This window comes from Heterodontus francisci, chromosome 4, assembly GCF_036365525.1.
Source record: "Heterodontus francisci isolate sHetFra1 chromosome 4, sHetFra1.hap1, whole genome shotgun sequence".
NCBI lineage: Eukaryota > Metazoa > Chordata > Chondrichthyes > Heterodontiformes > Heterodontidae > Heterodontus > Heterodontus francisci.
Genome location: NC_090374.1, coordinates 87,717,448 through 87,738,647, shown reverse-complemented (window position 1 = coordinate 87,738,647; position 21,200 = coordinate 87,717,448). Strand labels below are relative to the sequence as shown.

Genomic DNA, 21,200 nt, shown 5'->3' with positions numbered 1-21,200 from the left:
ATCCAGCTACCTGACCGGTGCCCTGAGAAGACCCAAGACTTAGATTAGATTAGAGATACAGCACTGAAACAGGCCCTTCGGCCCACCGAGTCTGTGCCGAACATCAACCACCCACTTATACTAATCCTACACTAATCCCATTTTCCTACCAAACATCCCCACCTGTCCCTGTATTTCCCTACCACCTACCTATACTAGTGACAATTTATAATGGCCAATTTACCCATCAACCTGCAAGTCTTTTGGCTTGTGGGAGGAAACCGGAGCACCCGGAGAAAACCCACGCAGACACAGGGAGAACTTGCAAACTCCACACAGGCAGTACCCGGAATTGAACCCGGGTCCCTGGAGCTGTGAGGCTGCAGTGCTAACCACTGCGCCACTGTGCCGCCCTTACAAGTTGTACAAGGTACTACTGCAACAATTGCTGAGACAAGAATTTGGTGATGAGGGAATAATAAAGGGAAAGAGACGCAAACGTAGTTTAGTGAATGACATAGCCACAGTCTATAATACAAGAACTTCAATTGTTAGTACAATAGGTTTGGAAAATGTGGACCAGGTTAGAACTCAGAAAACCTGTTAAGGTATGGAAGGGTCAGGAGTGTGTAAGTACAAGATCTATGAGTATTGGAGTAGTATTGGGAATACCTGTAATTCCGAGAGATAAGTTAGGGATGCAATTATACAAAGTCAAAAAAATCGGGGTGATAAAGGGGAAAAGATTACATAAAATACCATGATATTTTACCCTATGTTGTGGAAATTGGAAAAGAGGTAGTTGGAACAACATTGTCTGAGTATAGTCTGGAAAACCAGGTGGTCATATGTCCTCATCCTATATATAAAACAGCAGAATCAATATGTGGATTTAATGTCACTGTAAATTGCACCATGGAAACGAGGAAAGCATTGTCAGAGCTAACCCTGTGGCCTATATGGGAAAGGGGAGATATTGTTTAACCACCTCAGCAGAGTACCAGTATGGACATAACCAGACTTCTCTGGTGAGAAACAGTACATTTTGTTTCAACCCACAAATACCAACCAGAGTAGGGAAGATGGAGTTGGTAGACATACATAAACGAAAGACAGAAACGATAACTGTGGCAGAAAAAATTAAAGGAGGATTTGACAAATTACCTCTGGGAATATGAATATACTATTCAGCCATTGCCCATGCGCTTGGGTAAAGAGAGACAGTAGCTAGAAGCCATTGCTGTAGTGTACTACAATCTGGAACAACAGTCGAAGAACTACAAGATGAGATTGATGAGATAAACGATTCTTCCTGGTGGGAGGACTGATGGAACTGGGGGTCAAACGTGCAGATATACCCCTGGTTTAGAATTATCTCCCATGTCCTGATAGTGGTTTTGGGTATCATGGTGATATATGTGACATACTTAATTTGGAAACTTAAGAAATTAATTAGGTAATGTGAGAGGATGTATGAATGCAGGTTGGACAGCTACCTTAAAGGCAATCAGTATTCGATCTCACTCTATAAAAGATAGACAATTAGTTATGTATCACGAAGGTAATTGTACAACCTATTTGTACATACTGAAAATGAATTAATGAAGGATCAACGTACTCTAAGAATGAAATTGCGGCTGTATTATGTTTGCACAATTGATTATGTAATAGCGATGTTTAAATTGTGCTTTCTTTAACATTACACTGCTTATACTTTTGCTTTGAAAATGAAATTTGTAATTGCACAAGTGTACTACCTAAAAGACATGGGTGTGTTGTTGCAGTAGTACCTTGTACAACTCTTGGGTCTTCTCAGGGCACCAGCCAGGTAGCTGGATATCTGAGATATTTAATTTTACCAGTACCAACTCATGCTGTATATTATCATATACAATTTTATAGGTTTTTATTATCACAAGTCCATTTTCTGGTCCTGCAGTTGAGCGGGGGGAGGCGAAAGAGCGGGGGGAGACAGCGGGAGCGGGAGGGGGAGACTCTGCTCATCTTGGTTGATATCCTGCCATCTATGAAAGATTATGGACACACAGCAAACAAATCCATTTAGGTGGGGTGTCTTCTCTTGGTACACCTTTGCTGATGGCTGTGAAGGCCAATCCTTGAGAGGCAGGTTGCGCCACAAGTGCCACACGTGAAACTGCCAAATGACGCTGTGAGTTGGCGCTTGCTGCCAAGCTGCTGTAGCCACTGGTCATCGTGATGGTGCACACCAGTACACAGGATGTGTTGTCATTTCCCTCTTTTGCCAGCTAGTGACACCCAAGTGCAATAGTTGACATCTAGGGCCTTCATGTCACACTTGCAAACATCCTTGATGCTGAGCTTTGGGCATTCCACTGGTCATCTGGTCCCGGCTACCTCAACATACAGAAGGTCCTTGGGTACGCGACTGTCTTCCATCCTGCAGACATGTCCGATCCACCAAAGCCACCTCTGTTTGATTAGTGCCAACACACTTGGGAGTACTGCCTTTGAGAGGACTGCCATATTTGTGATTTTGCCCTGTCAGGATATACCCATAATGTGCAGCAGACAGCAAATATGGAAATTATTGCTTCTTTCCCTGATAGCTGTAAGTCACCCATGTTTCACAGTCATACAGCAAGGTGCTGAGAACACAGGCCTTATAAATCATCAACTTGGTCTTAAGAGTCAGCTTGGTTTTATTCTATGCGCGTTTTGCGAGTCGGCCAAAGGTGGTAGCTGCGTTCCCTATGCGTGCCGAGCTCTGCATCAAGAGACAGGTTGTCTGTCACCGTGGACCCAAGGTAGCAGATTTTGCTAACCAATTGCAGTGGGGTGTTATTTAGTGTGATGAGGAGCGGAGATGCAACACCTTGTCCCATGACCACAGTTTTCTTGACGCTTATAGTCAAGAAGAACAAGTTACAGGCATGGGAGAGACACTCCATGAGTCTTTGTAGCTGAGATTCTGTGTGAGTGACTAGCGCAGCTTCAGCATAGGAGGAGCTCTCTGTTCAGGACGTGATATGTTTTTGTCTGCGCTTTCAGCCTTGATAGATTGTAGAGCTTGCCATCTGACCTAGTGCGCAAGTAGACTCTTCCCATATAGAGTCAAAGTCGTACAGCATAGAAACAGGCCCTTCGGCACATCGTGTCTATACTGACCATAATGCCTATCTATACTAATCCCACCTGCCTGCATTAATTCCATACCCCTCTAAGCATTGTTCATTCAAGTACCTGTCCAGATGCCTCTTAAATGTTGCTACTGTTCCTGCCTTCACCACCTCCGCAGGCGGCTCATTCCAGATACCCACAGGAAAAATTTTCCCCTTTGATCTCCTTTAAACCTCCTCCCTCTCACCTTAAATCTATGCCCTTTAGTTTTAGTCACCCCTGCCATATCTGCAGAGAAAACGAAGGTTAGGAGCACAGAGAAGATGCCAAATAGAGTGGGGGCTAGGACACAACCTTGTCTGACTCCATTCTTCACTCCAAAATTGTCAGAAGTACAGCCATCAAACTGTACAGTGCATGTTGTCATGGAAAGAGCAGATGAGACTGAAGACCTTTGATGTACAGCCAATTGTTTTCCAAAATCTTGTAGAGCCCTGCTCTGCTGACAGTGTCAAATGCCTTACTGAGATCTACGAAAGTAAGGTAAAGGGGTATAGTCTGTTCCCTACACTTCTCCTGTAGCTGGCATATGAAGATGATTATGTCCACAATAGCTCTGCTGGCACAGAAACCACACTGTGCTTCCGGGTACACATGGTCTGCAAGTAAATGGAATCTTTTAAGTATGACCCTAGCAAAGGCCTCCCCCATTGCTGGAGTTTTTTTGAGGAGGTAACAGAGAGAGTTGGTGACGGCAATGCTATTGATGTGGAGTACATGCACTTTCAAAAAGCGTTTGGTACAGTGCCACACAACAGACTTGAAAGCAAAGTTATAGCTCATGGAATAAAAAGGACGGTTGCAACATGGATACGGAATTGGCTGAGTAACAGGAAACGACAAGGTTAATGGATGTTTTCCAGGCTAGAGGAAGGTTTGTAGTGGAGTTCCCAAGGGATCAGTGTTGGGACCCTTGCTTTTCTTTATATATATTAATGACCTAGACCTTGGTGTATAAGGCACAATTTCAAAGTTGGCAGATAATACAAAACTTGGAAGCATTGTGAACTGTGAGGAGGATAGTGTAGAACTCCAAAAGGACATAGACAAGTTGGTGGAATGGGCAGACAGGTGGCAGATGAAGTTCAATGCAGAGAAATGTGAAGTGCTTCATTTTGGTAAGAAGAACATGGAGAGACAATATAGAATAAAGGATACAATTCTAAAGCGGGTGCAGGTTCAGAAGGATCTGAGTGTACATGTGCCTACGTCATTGAAGGTGACAGGACAGATTGAGAGAGTGGTTAATAAAGCATTCAGTACCTTAGGCTTTGTTAATAGGGGCATACTGTACAAGAGCAAGGAAGCTATGTTGAACCTGTATAAGACACTAGTTCGGCCTCAGCTGGAATACAGCGTCCAGTTGTGGGTGCTGCACTTTAGGAAAGACATGAGGGCATTGGAGAGAGTGCAGAAAAGATTCACGAGAATGGTACGAGGGATGAGGAACTTCAGTTATGAAGATACATTGGAGAAGTTGGGATTGTTTTCCTTGGAGGAGAAGACTGAAAGGAGATTTGATAGAGGTGTTCAAAATCATGAGGGGTCTGGACAGAGTAGATAGGAAAAAACTGTTCCCACTTGTGAATGGATCAAGAACGAGAGGGCACAGATTTAAGATAATTGGCAAAAGAATCAATAGCGACATGAGGTAAAACTCTTTCACGCAGCAAGTGGTTAAGAGCTGAAATGCACTGCCAGTGTGTGTGGTGGATGCAAGTTCAATTGAGGCATTCAAAAAGGAATTAGATAGTTATCTGAAATGGAAGAATATGCAGGGTTACGGGGAGAAGGCGTGGGAATGGCACTAAGTGAATTGCTCATTCGGAGAATCGGCACAGACACGATAGGCTGAATGGCCTCCTTCTATGCTGTAACAATTCTGTGATTCTGCATTACCAATAGACATAAGCTATCAAATAGAACCTTCATTTGCAAGATCACCACCTCATGAAGAAACTGCAGTCAGCTGTTTTCACAATTAAATAAATGAACAGCAGCAGACTGTTTAGTCCCTTGCACCTACGCCACCATTCAATTAAATCAGATAACAAAAAAAAAGGTCCTAACAGCGACCCCTGGGAATCCCACTGAACACTTAACATAAGAGCCATTCAACAAGATCATGGCTGGTCTTCTACCTCAACTCCACCTTCCCACATTATTCCATAGATATCCAAAAATCTATTGACCTGTCTTGACTCTACTCAATAACTGAGGACGGGTAATTCCAAAGATTCACCACCTTTTGAGTGAAGAGATTTCTTATCTCAGTCCTAAATGGTCGACCTTTCATTCGGAGACTGTGACCCTTAGTTCTAGACTCCACAGCCGGAGAAAACTTCCTCCTGGCAACTACCCTGTCAAACTCCTTAAGAATTTTATGTTTCATTGAGATCATCCCTCATTCTTCTAAACTTGAGGGACTATAGGCCAGGTCTACTATATCTTTCCATATAGGACAATCTCCCCATCCCAGATATAATAAATCTTCATTGCATTCAAGGCAAGTATCTCCTTCCTTAGGTAAGGAGACCAAAACTGTACACAGTACTCAAATGTGGTCTCACCAAGGCCCTATATAACTGTAGTAAGACTTCTTTACTTTTATACCTAAATATACTTCTCACCAGTCAGAAAAACATCCATTCACCACTACTCTTTGCCTCCTATCCCTTAGCCAATTATCTTTGCTCTCCCTTTAATACCATGCACTTTGGTTTTCCAAGTAAGTCCGTCGTTTGGTACTTTATCAAATGCCTTTTGAAAGTTCATATATAAAACAGCTTTTATCAGCCCTCTCATTACTTCATCAAAGAACTCAATTAGGTTAATCAGACACGATTTGCTTCTAGCAAATCAGAGCTGGTTGTCCAGTATTAACTCATGTTTCTCCAAGTGAGAATTAATTTTGTCCTGGACAGTGGTATTCAGCAGGTTTCCCACTAGTGACATTAGACTGTTGGCCTGTAGCTATATTTCTCCTTTTTGAACAGGGTATAACATCTGCAATTCCCCTAGTCCTCTGGCACCACTCCCACATCCAAGGAGGATTGAAATATTGTGGTCTGAGCTTCTACTATCTCCACCCAACTTCCATCAGCAACCTAGACTGTATCCCATCTGAACCAGGTGACTTTTTAAACTTTGAGGGTTGCCAACCTATTTTACTACCTCCTTTCTATCTATTTTTATCCTTTATCATTGAAGATATTTTAATTGTTTTATGCACGATTAATACCCTCTGCAAATATATAATCAGGAAAAAAGCAATGCAAGTTAATTTTAATTTCAAAGTTCAAGAGTCACAAATGAGGCTCTGGAGCTTTGTAACTTCTTAAAAGATATAGTTCAATTTACTGAACAAAATTTAAACTCACCTCTTTGTTCCTGGCAAATGCTTTTACAGAGTTGCCATGAGCTGCAAACACAAGCATTCGGTCTGCTGCCAGACAAGTGATGTCTTCAGAAAGTGCATTACCTAAGAGGATAGGTTACATTAAAACTGGAACTTCATCAGAATTGATAATTGTTTAAAATTAGGTCAGATTTACTTTGTTGCACATGCAAAGGCCAAACTTCCTTATGATAAAATAGTTCAACAATATTAGTTTAAATTTGTACAAATTATATTTCCCAAATACAAAAAACGACTGAGAAAAACAAACACCATCAAAACAATAGTTTGTATTTATGCAGTGCTCATCGTGTAAAATGAAAGCTTTCAGAATGCTTTACAGGGTGGTGAATTGCATAAGAACACAGAGCAGGAAAAAAAACCAAACACCACCCTTTCCTTCGGTTGTTCCTTTTTACATGCTACTCATCTGAAATATCTTCCAATTTTGCTGAAGGATCTAGGCCTAGAACATCTTAAAAGCAAAATACTGCGGATGCTGGAAATCTGAAATAAAAACAAGAAATGCTGGAAATACTCAGCAGGTCTGGCAGCATCTGTGGAGGGAGAAGTAGAGTTAACGTTTCAAGTCAGTGACCCTTCTTCAGAACTGGCAAATATTAGAAATGCGAAAGGTTTTAAGCAAGTAAAGCGGGGGTGCGGCAAGAGATAACGAACGAGAAGGTGTAGATAGGACAAGGTCACAGAGAATAACCAACCAGAAGGTCACGGAGCAAAGGCAAACAATATGTTAATGGTGTGTTGAAAGACAAAGCATTAGAACAGATAGGGTGTTAACGGACTAAAAACTGAACAGCTGCAAGTTACTTGTATTTCTTTCAATGTAGTATACTGTATTCACCGCTCACATTGGGGAGACCAAACGCAGAGTGGGTGACCGTTTTGCGGAACACCTCCGCTCAGTCCGAAAGCATGACCCGGAGCTTCCGGTTGCTGGCCATTTCAACACTCTCCGCAACCCCGCTCTCATTCTCACATCTCTGTCCTGGAATTGCTGCAGTGTTCCAGTGAACATCAACGCAAGCTCGAGGAACAACATCTCATTTACCACTTAGGCACACTACAGCCTGCCAGACTGAACATTGAGTTCAATAATTTCAGAGCATGATGGGTTTTCCGTTTTACTTTTATTTTTAGTTATTTTTTCTTTTTTTTTGTGTTTACTTTATCTTACCCACTTTTTTTTTCATGATTGTACTTGCGACTGTTCAATTTTCAGTCTGTTAACACCCTATCTGTTCTAATGCTTTGTCTTTCAACACACTATTAACATATTGTTTGCCTTTGCTCCATGACCTTCTGGTCGGCTATTCTCTGTGACCTTGTCCTATCTACACCTCCTTTGTTATCTCTTGCCCCACACCCACTTTACCAGAACATCTTAATCTGCTCCCTCCACCGATGCTGCCTGACCTGCTCAGTGTTTCCAGAATCTTCTATTTTTTTTTAAAATCAGTCCTAGACTTGTATGAGGTTTGTAGCATTTGATAGAAACTAGACATCAATGGATTGGAAGCCCTTTAATTCCTTATAGTATGGTGTACGTGTTTGTGATCTGGATGACCAAATAGGTGTCATCTGCAACGCTCTGCACTCTTGGGAACCCCACCACCTCGTAAAAGTTCTATACCCTATCCAACAAGCACCTCCTCATTTCCACAGGGAATGTAATGAAAGTCGGTGATGGAGACAAATGGTGAATTGGAAGGTTCTGCTGACGCACGTACAACCACAAAACAGCCATCCCTATGATAATTATAAGTTTGCCATGTGATGACAGTTTTGTGACACCCTTCCTTGAGATAAGGAGGCAGCATAGCTAACTCTTCTGAAATGCCTTGGAAGGATCCATCTGCATGTAGTTTCTAAAGTAGTATGGACTGGTACATAACAACCAGTAGTAACTGCACCTATCTTACTGGTTGGCAAGATGTAACAAGAGGTGTGCCACAGGGCCTCAACTTTTTACAATTTATATAAATGACTTAGATGAAGGGACCGAAGGTATGATTGCTAAATTTGCTGATGACACAAAGATAGGTAGGAAAGTAGGTTATGAAGAGGACATAAGGAGGCTACAAAGGGATATAGATAGGTTAAGTGAGTGGGCAAAAATCTGGCAAATGGAGTATAATGTGGGAAAATGTGAACTTGTCCATTTTGACAGGAAGAATAACAAAGAAGCATATTATCTAAATGGTGAGAGATTGCAGAGCTCTGAGATGCAGAGGGATCTGGGTGTCCTAGTGCATGAATTGCAAAAGGTTAGCATGCAGGTACAGCAAGTAATTAGGAGAGGTAATAGAATGTTATCATTTATCGTGAGGGGAATTGAATACAAAGGTAGGGAGGTTATGCTTCAGTTATATAGGGCATTGGTGAGACCACATCTGCAGTACTGTGTACAGTATCGGTCTCCTTATTTAAGGATGGATGTAAATGCATTGGAAGCAGTTCAAAGGAGGTTTACTAGACTGATACCTGGAATGGGCAGGCTATCTTATGAGAAAAGATTGGACAGGCTCGGCTTGCATCCACTGAAATTTAGAAGAGTAAGAGGCGACTTGATTGAAACATACAAGATCCTGAGGGGTCTTGGCAGGCTGGATGTGGAAAGGATGTCTCCCCTTGTGGGAGAATCGAGAACCAGGGGTCAATGTTCAAAAATAAGGGGTCGCCCATTTAAGACAGAGATGAGGAGAAATTGTGTCTCTCTGAGGGTCGTGAGTCTTTGGAACTCTCTTCCTCAAAAGGCAGTGGAAGCAGAGTCTTTGAATGTGTTTAAGGCAGAGATCGATAGATTCTTGATAAGCAAGGGGGTAAAAGGTTATCGGGAGTAGTTGGTAATGTGGAGAAATCAGTTCAGCCATGAACATATTGAATGACGGAGCAGGCTCGAGTGGCCTACACCTGCTCCTAAATCATATGTTTGTATCACATCATGAGTTATATTTAGATTTTTTTAGATTTAGATACACAGCACTGGAACAGGCCCTTCGGCCCACCGAGTCTGTGCCGACCATTAACCACCCATATATACTAATCCTACACTAATCCCATATTCCTACCACATCCTCACCTGTCCCTATATTCCCCTACCACCTACCTATACTAGGGGCAATTTATAATGGCCAATTTACCTAACAACCTGCAAGTCTTTTGGGCTGTGGGAGGAAACCGGAGCACCCGGAGGAAACCCACGCAGACACAGGGAGAACTTGCAAACTCCACACAGGCAATACCCAGAATTGAACCCGGGTTGCTGGAGCTGTGAGGCTGCGGTGCTAACCACTGCGCCGCCCCTTGATTTTCTTCCTACAAATCTTTGAGAGCACCAAAGGGATTCCCACCCTGGGCACTTGGATTGATAAAAGTGAAAAAAACAGCTGAAAGATTCCTACATGAAAATGCATGGTAAATGTAATGCACACCATGCACATATGCAGAAATAAAAAATGCAGATAAAGTTGATAGAACAAAAAGGCTAATTTTACAACCAACACTAAAAATATACACCTTTAAGAAGCCAGCTCCTAAAAGATTAGGAAATCCAGTCATCTTCACTTAACGTGTGTGAACAATTCTATCAGACAGGAAGCTTCCATTAAAAGATTTGGCATGGGACTGATTTATATGCATTTGTCAAGAAGATTGAGGCTTTCAACAGTTTGCTGTATAGCTTCAATTTGTTTAAAAGTTTTATTTCACATCTGCGCCAAAGCCTCAACCAACACTTTAGGTGTCACCCTTGACTCAGCAGTAGCACTCCTACCTCAGAGTCAGAAGGTTGTTTAAGCCTTACTCCAGCGCTTGAGAGTTCGGTCTAGTAATGAGGGAGTGATGCACTTTTAGAGGTGCCACCTTTCAAATGAGGCTTTAAGCAGAGGCCCTGTTTTTGCTCTCAGGTGAACGCAGAAGATCCCATGGCACTATTCAGAGCAAGGGAGTTCTCTCGGTGCCCAAGATAATATTTAATCTGTCAAACACCACCAAAACAGATCATCTACTTATTTATCTCATTGCTGTTTATGGATCTTTGCTGGCCACATTTCCCTACAATAGTGACTACACTTCAATAACACATATTTGGCATAAAATGGAATGGGATGTCTAGGAGGTCAGGAAAGGCACTATAAGCACAAGTAGTTCTTTTTCCTCATACTTCTTTCCAGCAAGTGAACCCTTACAGAATCATCCTTATGATTTTCACTGCCCTGTTTAAGCGCACAGAAGGTATACACGATGAAGTGATTCAGATATTAAACCGTCAAGAAGAAAAAGTCATGAGTAAGAAGGTTCTGTAAATCTAAGCTAATATATGCAAAATACAATCAACCACAAAAACTGGACAAGCTCATGAAACAAAACAGAGGTTCTCAGTAACATGGTGAAACCCACCAAAGGCAAACAAGTTCCAGGAAACTACGATCAGTCGACACCTCACCCTCCGGCTGCACCAACTGCAAACTTGCTGACACTTTCACTGATGCCTTCATTCAATTAACGAAGAGCAACAGTCCAAACAAACAATCCCTGTGGAATTCCCCTGACTAATGGTGGTAGGATGACAACTATTGATAAGCGCATTCCGCACCAGTTCCTCAATATATTAGTAACATACAAATCTCCTAATTCATATTTGCAGTTATAAACTGTCAGCACAAACTCTTGACATCCAAGTGCTTCACAAGTAATTAATTATTTTGAAGAGCAAACAAAGCAGACAATTTGCACAAAGCTAGTTCCAACAAACAATAAATGAGATGAATAACCAGTAAAATCTGTTTTAGATTATGCATTTCTTTTAAATATTCTTCAATTTTATATTACTAACTGCTCCTAGGCGTCCAGGGATAACTCTCACCTTACAAGTGCAACAAATTACTTACATTCTCAATTATGGTGCAAAATGAGCTTGCTTTGTAATTTACCATAGATTGCACTAATCATCAAAATGAATCAGGAGAGCTGTCTTTTGTAAAAAGAGTGCAAATAAAATTTAAACTTTAATTTAACTAACCGCAGCCTCACAGCTCCAGCGACCCGGGTTTGGTTCTGGGTACAGCCCGTGCGGAGTTTGCAAGTTTTCCCTGTGACCACGTGGGTTTCCTCCGGGTGCTTTGGTTTCCTCCCACATGCCAAAGACTTGTGGGTTGATAGGTAAATTGGGTATTGTAAAAAATTGCCCTTCGTGTAGGTAGGTGGTAATGAGAGAGGGAAAAATGGGATTAATGTAGGGTTAGTATAAATGGGTGGTTGACGGTCGACACGGACTCAGTGAGCCGAAGGACCTGTTTCAGTGCTGTATCTCTCTGACTCTAATACGAATAGATAGAAATTGGCATACTTACTAACTGCAACTATTCCAAGTCTTTTCACCTGTTAAATACAAATATTTACATTATGATTAGCGTATTGTATATCACTGTTCACATAGTAATTGACAAGTTATATGATACATGCTGACACTTGTCGAAAGATTTCAAAATGGAAAACTAACTTATGCAGTACAAAAACCAAGGGGCTAGATGTGCATAACAAAATTACTTAAGGAAATTCAATTGTAACTACTTCATATACAGTTTTCTCCTCAAAATAGAGGAATTACAAAAACTGCACGATTTATAATATTTATACTAGCAGAGATCCACAAAACATTTGCAGTGAAATTAGGTCTTTATTACAACAGAACTTCTTTACATACAGCATGTCTGGTTATTCTTTCACCAAAGACTTTCCAAACTTGAATTAAGTCTGGAGAAACTGTGGTGAAGAAGGACGTGTAATAGTTAACTGACTTGAATAGTGAAAGCCATTAGCACAATAACAAATTTTGTCCTTCCAAACTTGGGTTAAATCTAGAGAAAATGTGGTGACATATGGGTGGTTACAGGTGTCTCAATGATTACATGAGTAATTTAAAGCAGTGTAAGACTCAAATACAGGTTATGCTGTTCTAACTTGGTACAAAGTGTAAGAATTTGAAAGATGTTTCTAAGACTGCTGTTCAAAGAGAGGTAAGCAACCACAGCTAGCTGCATAAATAAATCTGTTAATATAAATAGAAACAAAAGGACATTTTTTATTCATTTTCAGAATATGGGTGTCACTGGCAAGGCTGGCATTTATTGGCCACTTAGTTGCCCTTAAGCTGCTGATGGTGAGCTGCCTTCTTGAACTGCTGCAGTCCCTTTGGTGAAGGTGCTCCCACAATGCTGTCGGGTAGGGTGTTCCAGAATTTTGACCTAGCAACGGTGAACGAACAGTAATACAAGTCCAAATACAGTGACATGAAGAGGAATTTGGCAGTGATGGTGTTCCCATGCATCTGCTGTTTTTGTCTTTCAAGGTAGTGGAGGTTGCGCTTTTGCGCCTTTGCCGAAGAAGCCTTGCCAAGTTACTGAAGTGCATCACGTGAATATGATGGACTGCCAATCAAGCAGAGTGCTTTGTCCGGGATGCTGTTGATCTTCCAGTGTTGTTGGAGTTGCACCCAAGTCAAGTGAAGGGTAGTCCACCACTCTCCTGACTTGTGCCTTGCAGGTGGTGCAGAAGCTTTGTTAAGTCACGAGGTGAACCACTCATCACTCAATACCCATTCTGATTTGCTCTACTAGCTACGGCGTTTATATGGTGAGCCCAGCTCTGTTTTTGGGAAATGGTGACTCCCAGGATGTTAATGGTAGCACAAGGACACGATAGGAGGAGTAGACGATTTGGCCCATCGAGCCTGCTCTGCCATTCAAAACGATCATGGCTGATCATAGGATTCAACTCCACTTGCCCGCCCGCTCGCCATGCCCCTTAATTCCGAGAGACTGTCTGTCGATCCCAGCCTTAAATGTATTCAGCAATGAAGCATCCACAACTCTCTAGGGTACAGAATTCCAAAGATTCACAACGATTTGAGTGAAGTAATTTCTCCTCATCGCAATCCTATACGATAGCCCCTTATTCTTAAACTGTGCCCTGTGTTTTAGATTCCCCGACCAGGGAAAATAATTTCGCAGTGTCTACCCTATCCAGCCCCTTCAGAATCTTTTATGTTTCAATCAGATCACCTCTCATTCTTCTAAACTCCAGAGAATACAGGCCAATTTACTTAGTCTCTCCGCATAGGGCAGCCTCCTCATGCCAGGGGCTAATCTAGTGAACATTCACTGCAACGCCTCCAATACAAGTATATCCTTTCTTAAATGTGGACACCAAAACTGCACACAGTATTCCAGATGTGGTCTCACCAGAACCCTGTACATCTGTAGCAATACTTCCTTATTCCTGCAGCTGTGGGGTTGCTGACAACACAACCACTTAGCGGTGCAGCATTGGCAAACGCAACCTCATCCACTGAAGCGTCACTGTCTGCGACATCTCAGGCAGCTGCCAGTAATAAAGATGGCGCTGCTCGATTTATCACAAAAAAACAAATTAAACCAAAATCCCTCAATGGTTGCGATCACCACCTCCACCCCACCTGTACCTCGCTCCCTCCTACCTTCACGTTTCTCTTCGCCACTCCCTCCCACGCCTGTCTGCTCACCACTCGCTCCCATTCGCTGCTGCCTTCCCTCAGCCACTCGCTCCTGCCCTCATTGCTTCATCCCCGCCCTGCCGCTTCAGCCACTCACTCCCCACTTTCCCCCCTACCCCTGGCCGCTTGCTCCAGGTCTCACCTCTACCCCCTCTCTCAGCCACTTGCTCCTGTGTTGCCCAGTCACCCCTCGGCCGCTCGTTCCCCACCTTGCCGCTTCAGAGGCTTGTTCCCCACCCGCCCCACAACCCCCACCACTTCTTTGGGCGGCGGGGTGCAAGCGGCTGGGGAGGGGGAAGCGACGAGGCCTAAGCAAGCAGCCGGGGAGGGGGAAGTGGCAGCGGCGAGGCCTGGAGTGAACGGCCGGGGAGGGGGAAGCAAAGAGTGAGCACCCGAAGCGACGAAGCCAAGAACAAGCGGCATTGGTGGTGGGTGGAGCCGAGGGAAGCGGGAAATTGAAAGTGGCGATTGAAGCAGGGACGGCAGAAGGGAGCAGGGTACTGTTCATGGGGAATGGAGGCGGTGATTGTGGGATTAGGACGTCATTGCATGCTGATATCAGCACGTGCAATCTCACTGGCAAATGTTCGCACGCACTGGTGACGTCCACGATCACTCTGCGCATGCTCTGCGTTGTCAGGAGTCACTGCATATTCCCTTACTCCAATCCTCTTGCAATAAAGGCCAACACGCTATTTGCCTTCCTAAGTGCTGGTTGTACCTGCATTCCTTGTACAAGCACAACCAAGTCTCTTTGAATATCAAAACTTACAAGTTTCACACGTTTTAAAAAATATTCTGCTTTTCCTTTCTTACGACCAAGGAGAATAACTTCACACTTCCCTACATTATACTCTTGTTGCCTACTCACTTAACCTTTCTCTATCTCTTTGCAGCCTCTCTGTGTCCTCCCCACAGCTTATCTTTCCACCTCCCTTTGTATCATCAGCAAACAGATACATTACTCTGTCTCATCAAAGTCATTAATATAGATTGTAAACAGCTGACGCCCAGCACTGATCCTTGAGGCATTCCATTATTTAATGTCTGCCAACATGAAAATGCCCTGTTTATGCCCACTCTTTGCTTCCTGTCTGTTAACCAATCATCTATCCATGCTAATATATTACCCCCAACTCCATGAACCCTTATCTTGTCAGTTAACCTTTTGTGTGGCACCTTATCGAATACCTTTTGGAAATCCAGGGATATTACATCGACTGGTTCCCCTTTTATCTACCCTACTAGTTACATCCTCAAGAAACTGTAATAAATTTGTCAAACAGGATTTCCCATGTTGATTTGTTCTAATCACACCGTGCTTTTCTAAGTGCATTGTTTTGACTTCCTTAATAATAGATTCCAGCATTTTCCCAACGACTGATGTTAGGCTAACTGGTCTGTAGATCTCTGTTTTTCTCTCCCTCCTTTCTTGAAAAGCAGTGTAACATTTGCCAACTTCCAATCGTTCCCAAATCTAAGAAATTTTGGTAAATCATAATTAGCGCATCCATTATATCTGCAGCTATCTCTTTTAGAACCCTAGGATGTAGGCTATCAGGTCATGGAGCATTGTCAGATTTTAGTCCCTTAAGTTTCTACAATACTTTTTCTCTGCTATGAATTTCTTAATTTCCTCACTTTTTAGCTCCGAGGTTACTGTCTATTTCTGGCATGGAACTTATGTCTTCTGTGAAGACAGACACAAAATATTTGTTCAATGCCTCTGCCATTTCCTCATTCCACATGATAATTTCTCCTGTCTCTGCTTCCAAGGGACTGTTTACTTTAGCTACTCTTTTTGTTATACTATAAAAGGTCTTACAACCTGTTTTATGTTACTGACTAGTTTACTCTCATTCTATTTTTTCCTCATCAACTTTTGGTGGCCCTTTGCTGGTTTCTAAAATACTCCGTCCTCAGACTTGCTACTCTTTTTTGCAACATTGTAAGCTTTTTCTTTAAATCTAACACTATCTTTAATTTCCTGAGTGAGCCATGGATGGGTCTTTCTGGCTGAATTTTTGTTTTTCCAAATGAATGCATTTTTGTTGAACATTTTGAACTGATTCTTTAAAGGTTTCCCACTGTTCATTTACCGCCATACCTTTTAGTCTATTTACCCAATTTACCTTGGCTAATTCTCCCCTCACACCTACGTAATTGGCTTTGTTTAAGCTTAAGATTCTTGTTTGTGATTGGAGCATGCCACTTTCAAACTTAACATGGAATTCAATGGTAATATGATCACTAAATTAAAAGCAAAATACTGCAGATGCTGGAAATCTGAAATAAAAACAAGAAATGCTGGAAACACTCAGCAGGTCTGGCAGCATCTGTGGAGAGAGAAGCAGAGTTAATGTTTCAGGTCAGTAACCCTTATTATGATCACTGTTGCCCAGTAGATCTTTTGCTATGACTTTACTAATGAATCCTGCTTCATTACATAATACTAGATCTAAGATGGCTTTATCCCAAGTTGGTTCCACCACATATTACTCCAAGAACATACGATTTAGGAGTAGGAGTAGGCCACTGGGCCCCTTGAGCCTGCTCCGCCATTCAATAAGTTCATGGCTGAATTGATTACTCCACATTTCCACCTACCTCCGATAACCTTCCACGCCCTTGCTTATCAAGAATCTATCTACTTTTGCCTTAAAAATATTCAAAGACTCTGCTTCCACCACCTTTTGAGGAAGAGAATTCCAAAGACTCACAACCCTCAGAAAAAATTTCTCCTCATCTCGGTCTTAAATGGGCAACCACTTATTTATAAACACTGACCCCTAGTTCTCGATTCTCCCACAACTGGAAACATCCTTTCCACATCCACCCCATCAAGACCCCTCAGGATCTTGTATGTTTCAATCAAGTCGCCTCTTACTCTTCTAAATTCCAGCGGCTACAAGCCGAGCCTGTTCAATCTTTTTTCGTAAGACAGCCTGCCCATTCCACGTATTCGTCCAGTAATCCTTCTCTGTACTGCTTCCAACACATTTACATCCTTCCTTAAATAAGGAGACCAGTACTGTACACAGTACTCCAGATGTGGTCTCACCAATGCCCTGTATAGTTAAAGCATAACCTACTTTTGCATTCAATTCCCCTTGCGATAAACAATAACATTCTATCAGCTTTCCTAATTACTTGCTGTACCTATATACTAACATTTTACAATTCATGCACTAGGACACCCAGATCCCTCTGCATCTCAGAGTTCCACAATCTCTCACCATTTAGATAATATGCTTTTTTATTCTTCCTGTCAAAGTGGACAATTTCACACTCACCTACATTATACTCCATTTGCCAGGTCTTTGCCCACTCACTTAACCTATCTATATCCCTTTGTAGCCCCCTTATGTCCTCTTCACAAGTTACTTTCTTAACTATCTTTCTATCATCAGCAAATTTAGCAACCATACCTTCAGTCCCTTCATCCAAGCCATTTATATAAATTGTAAAAAGTTGAGGCCCCAGATTCCTGTGGCACACCACTCGTTACATCTCGACAACCAGAAAATGACCCATTTATGCCTACTCTCTGTTTCCTGTTAGCTAGCCGATCTTCTATCCATGCCATTATGTTAACCCCCTACACCATGAGGTTTTATTTTCTGCAATAACCTTTGATGTGGCACCTTATCAAATGCCTTCTGGAAATCTAACTACAATAGATCCACCGGTTCCCTTTCATCCACAGCACATATAACTCCCTCAAAGAACTCCAATAAATTGGTTAAACAGGATTTCCCCTTCACAAAACCATGTTGACCCTGCCTGATTACCTTGAATTTTTCGAAATGCCCTGCTATAACGTCTTTAATAATAGCTAACATTTTCCCTAAAGACAGATGTTAAGCTAAGATGTTAAGAAACTGTCCCAAAAACATTCTACAAGCTCATCTTCTAGACCACTCTTGCCAATTTCATTGTCCCAGCTTATACAAAGAATAAAGACCCCACAATTTTTACATTGCCTTTGTTATAAGCTCCAATAATTTCTTGCTTAATGCTCTATCCAACGGTATAACTACTGTTAGGAGGCCTATAAACTATTCCCAACAGTGTTTTCTGATTCTTGCTATTCTTTATTTCCACCAATACTGATTTTACTTAATGATCTTGAGACCAGATCCTGTCTCACTAATGCCCTTATGTCATCCTTTACCATCAGTGCTACCCCTCCTCCTTTGCTATTCTGTCTTTCTGAAATATTTATTTCCCAACCTTGATCACCACGTAACCATGTCTCTGTAATGGCAATTAGATCGAAATCATGTGCCTCTATTTATGCCATTAGTCATCTATCTTATTGCAGATGCTTCGTGCATTTGGATATAGAACCTTCAATTTCATTTTTTTGCTTCTATTCCCTTCAATGACCTCATTTGCCGACGTACAATTTCTGCTAAACTCTCTGCCCCTTCCTGTCCCATTCTACTTGTCTTTACCCATAACGCTATATTGTTCCGATGCCTTGGTCTTTCTCTTTGGATTTCTAATCCCACCTCTCCCGAACCCTCCCCCCAATCTGTTAGTTCACAACCTCTACTCTTATTTGATGATGGTACTGCTACCAACTTTTTAATTGCCTGGTTCTTTTAAACTGAATTCAAATTCTGAAACAGCCAGAGATGTGAACTCACATTCTCTGCATCCGTAGTCCTGCAACATAGCCGCTGCCCGACTGTGTATGCTGTACACATTTTTTGATCACAAATCTCATTAGCTGAAATCATTTTATCACCCTTTTATGACAACACTTCTCATGCAAATAACCCACTGGAACGTTCAACATTTTACAACTGCAAACACGTGTCAACATTTATCACACAGTAATTGTACTGATCTGGCCCACCAGTGGTGTTGTGACACATATCACAAGTAACATACTACCTGACTTGGGATTGCTGCAGTGTTCCAGCAAACATCAATGCAAGGTCGAGGAAGAGCACCTCATTTACCGATTGGGCATGCTACAGCCTGCCGGACTGAGCATGGAGTTCAATCATTTCAGAGCATAACGGGTCCCCCCTTTTTATTTTTAGTTACTTTTTCTTTTCTATTTGTTTATTTTATTTCAGTTTGTTTAGTTTGTTTCTACTGTGCCTACCCACTGTTTTTTTTAAATGTTTGTGCTTGGAGCCAGGGCTGTTCATTTTACAGTCAATTGACACCCTCTCTGTACTAATGCTTTGTCTTTCACCATACCATTTGCCTTTGTTTCACGACCTTCTGATCAGTTATTCTCTGTGACCTTGTCCTATCAACACCTCTTTTGTTATCTCTTGCCCCACCCCCACTTTACTTGCTTAAAACCTTTTACATTTCTATTATTTGTCAGTTCTGATGAAGGGTCACTGACCCGAAACGTTAACTCTGCTTCTCTCTCCACAGATGCTGCCAGACCTGCTGTGTATTTCCAGCACTTCCTGTTTTTATTTCAGTTTTCCAGCATCTGCAGTATTTTGCTTTTATCTGACTTGGACACCTCATTGTCCCCTTTTTCATTGTTGGGGGTCCTAGATTCCCTACGAAGCACCATCAGCACAACAACTGCAGTGGTTCAAGGCAGCAGCCTAACAACTTTGGATAGGCAATAAATGCAACCCTGCCAACATCATCCACATTCCAAAAACAAAATTAAAAAATTCTTGCTGCTCATACTATCATTCCCCTCAATCTCGAACTGTTCCCATTCCCTCGAATGCATGCACATTTAAAATCCTTGCCTATAAATCCCTTCACAGCCTTTCCCTATGCAATCTCTCCAAAATCTTACAGCTCTATAATTCTCACCAAATTCTGCACTCCTCCAATTTTTCTAGTAGTGCTATAATAATTTAACTTATTGTCTATTCCCAACTATGAAATCCCCAATACAGCGACATTGTTCATGGTTGCCTTTCTTAGTTGCCGTCAGTGTTAGAGGCATTATGGAATACAAAGTAATTCATGACAACGCTACTTCATCGGGCACGTCATCAGGATGCGCCGCGGTGCGCACATGCGCAGACGGTCTCATGCCCCCTGCGCATGCGCTGCGGTCCGGCTTACCAGGACCGCTTTGCGCATACGCAGACGACGCGGTACGCGCATGCAGTCTCCTCATCTCTGCGCATGCGCTGCGGTCCGTTCTGCCGGTACCGCTGTGCGCATGCGCAGATGACGTCATCGCGTTATTTCGTCTTCCTCGCCGACGCGCCAGTTTGGCCTCTGCGCATGCGTCAAAGCTTCGGCGCGACTTTTTGAAAGTGGAAGGAGGGGAGGTTTCGTCGGGCATTTTATCTGAATTATTTATTCGTTTAGGAGACTTGCTTCATTTTTATTTGACACAGGCGATTGTTCCAAGGTAAGTTGCTCTGCCTTTGCAAGTTGCTCTGAAAACATTTCCATTGGCTGGGCCACCGCATGTTCTCCAGCCCCTGTTGTAAGTTGCTCTGAAAACATTTCCATTGGCTGGGCCACCGCATGTTCTCCAGCCCCTGTTGTAAGTTGCTCTGAAAACATTTCCATTGGCTGGGCCACCGCATGTTCTCCAGTCCCTGTTGTGAGTTGCTCTGAAAACATTTCCATTGTCTGGGCCACCGCATGTAGCAGGATGAAGGCACAGTGACTGTGATTTCTGGCGCCAAACAGTACACACTGCAGATACATGATGGCCAGGCTACCTGCAGCTGCATCTTCTCCATTCAGACTTTGTTGCCCTGCAAACATGCTGTTGTTGTGCAGAGGCATCTGGGTCTGCCTTTGGACAGGCTCGCCCCCAATTGTCGCTGGCGTGCATCTCAGACACCAACGACGACAGGCATGGCTGCTGCCATTGTGATTACAGAGGAACAGCCAAGGCCCCTCAGCCACAATGAAAAATACCGCTTGCTTTCAGATCAATTGTACCAGCTACAACAGGCCGTTCTGCAGAGTGGAACGGCAGCATTCATGAGGAGACTGGACTGGCTGCGGCAACAGACTCTCCGCTGGCAGCAAGGACTGGCTGATGAGATGGAGCCATTTACTATGCCCAACAATTGCCCGGAAGCGCCTTCGGATGGAGGTGGCCGCACGCTGGACATCAGTCACGTGTCACAAACCCTGGATCCTGAGCGT

At 42.7% G+C, this 21,200-nt stretch overlaps 1 protein-coding gene across 2 annotated transcripts in view; it reads right to left on the bottom strand.

Annotated features, from left to right (window-relative positions):
• wdr36 (WD repeat domain 36) overlaps positions 1-21,200 on the bottom strand; it is a 189,069-nt gene that overhangs the window by 160,061 nt on the left and 7,808 nt on the right. For both annotated transcript variants that reach the window (XM_068029813.1, XM_068029814.1), the window contains exons 2-3: positions 11,908-11,935; positions 6,519-6,619 (exon numbers count right to left, since the gene is read on the bottom strand). In XM_068029813.1, the coding sequence (XP_067885914.1) occupies positions 6,519-6,619; positions 11,908-11,935 (129 nt within the window). The remainder of the gene's footprint in view (positions 1-6,518; positions 6,620-11,907; positions 11,936-21,200) is intronic.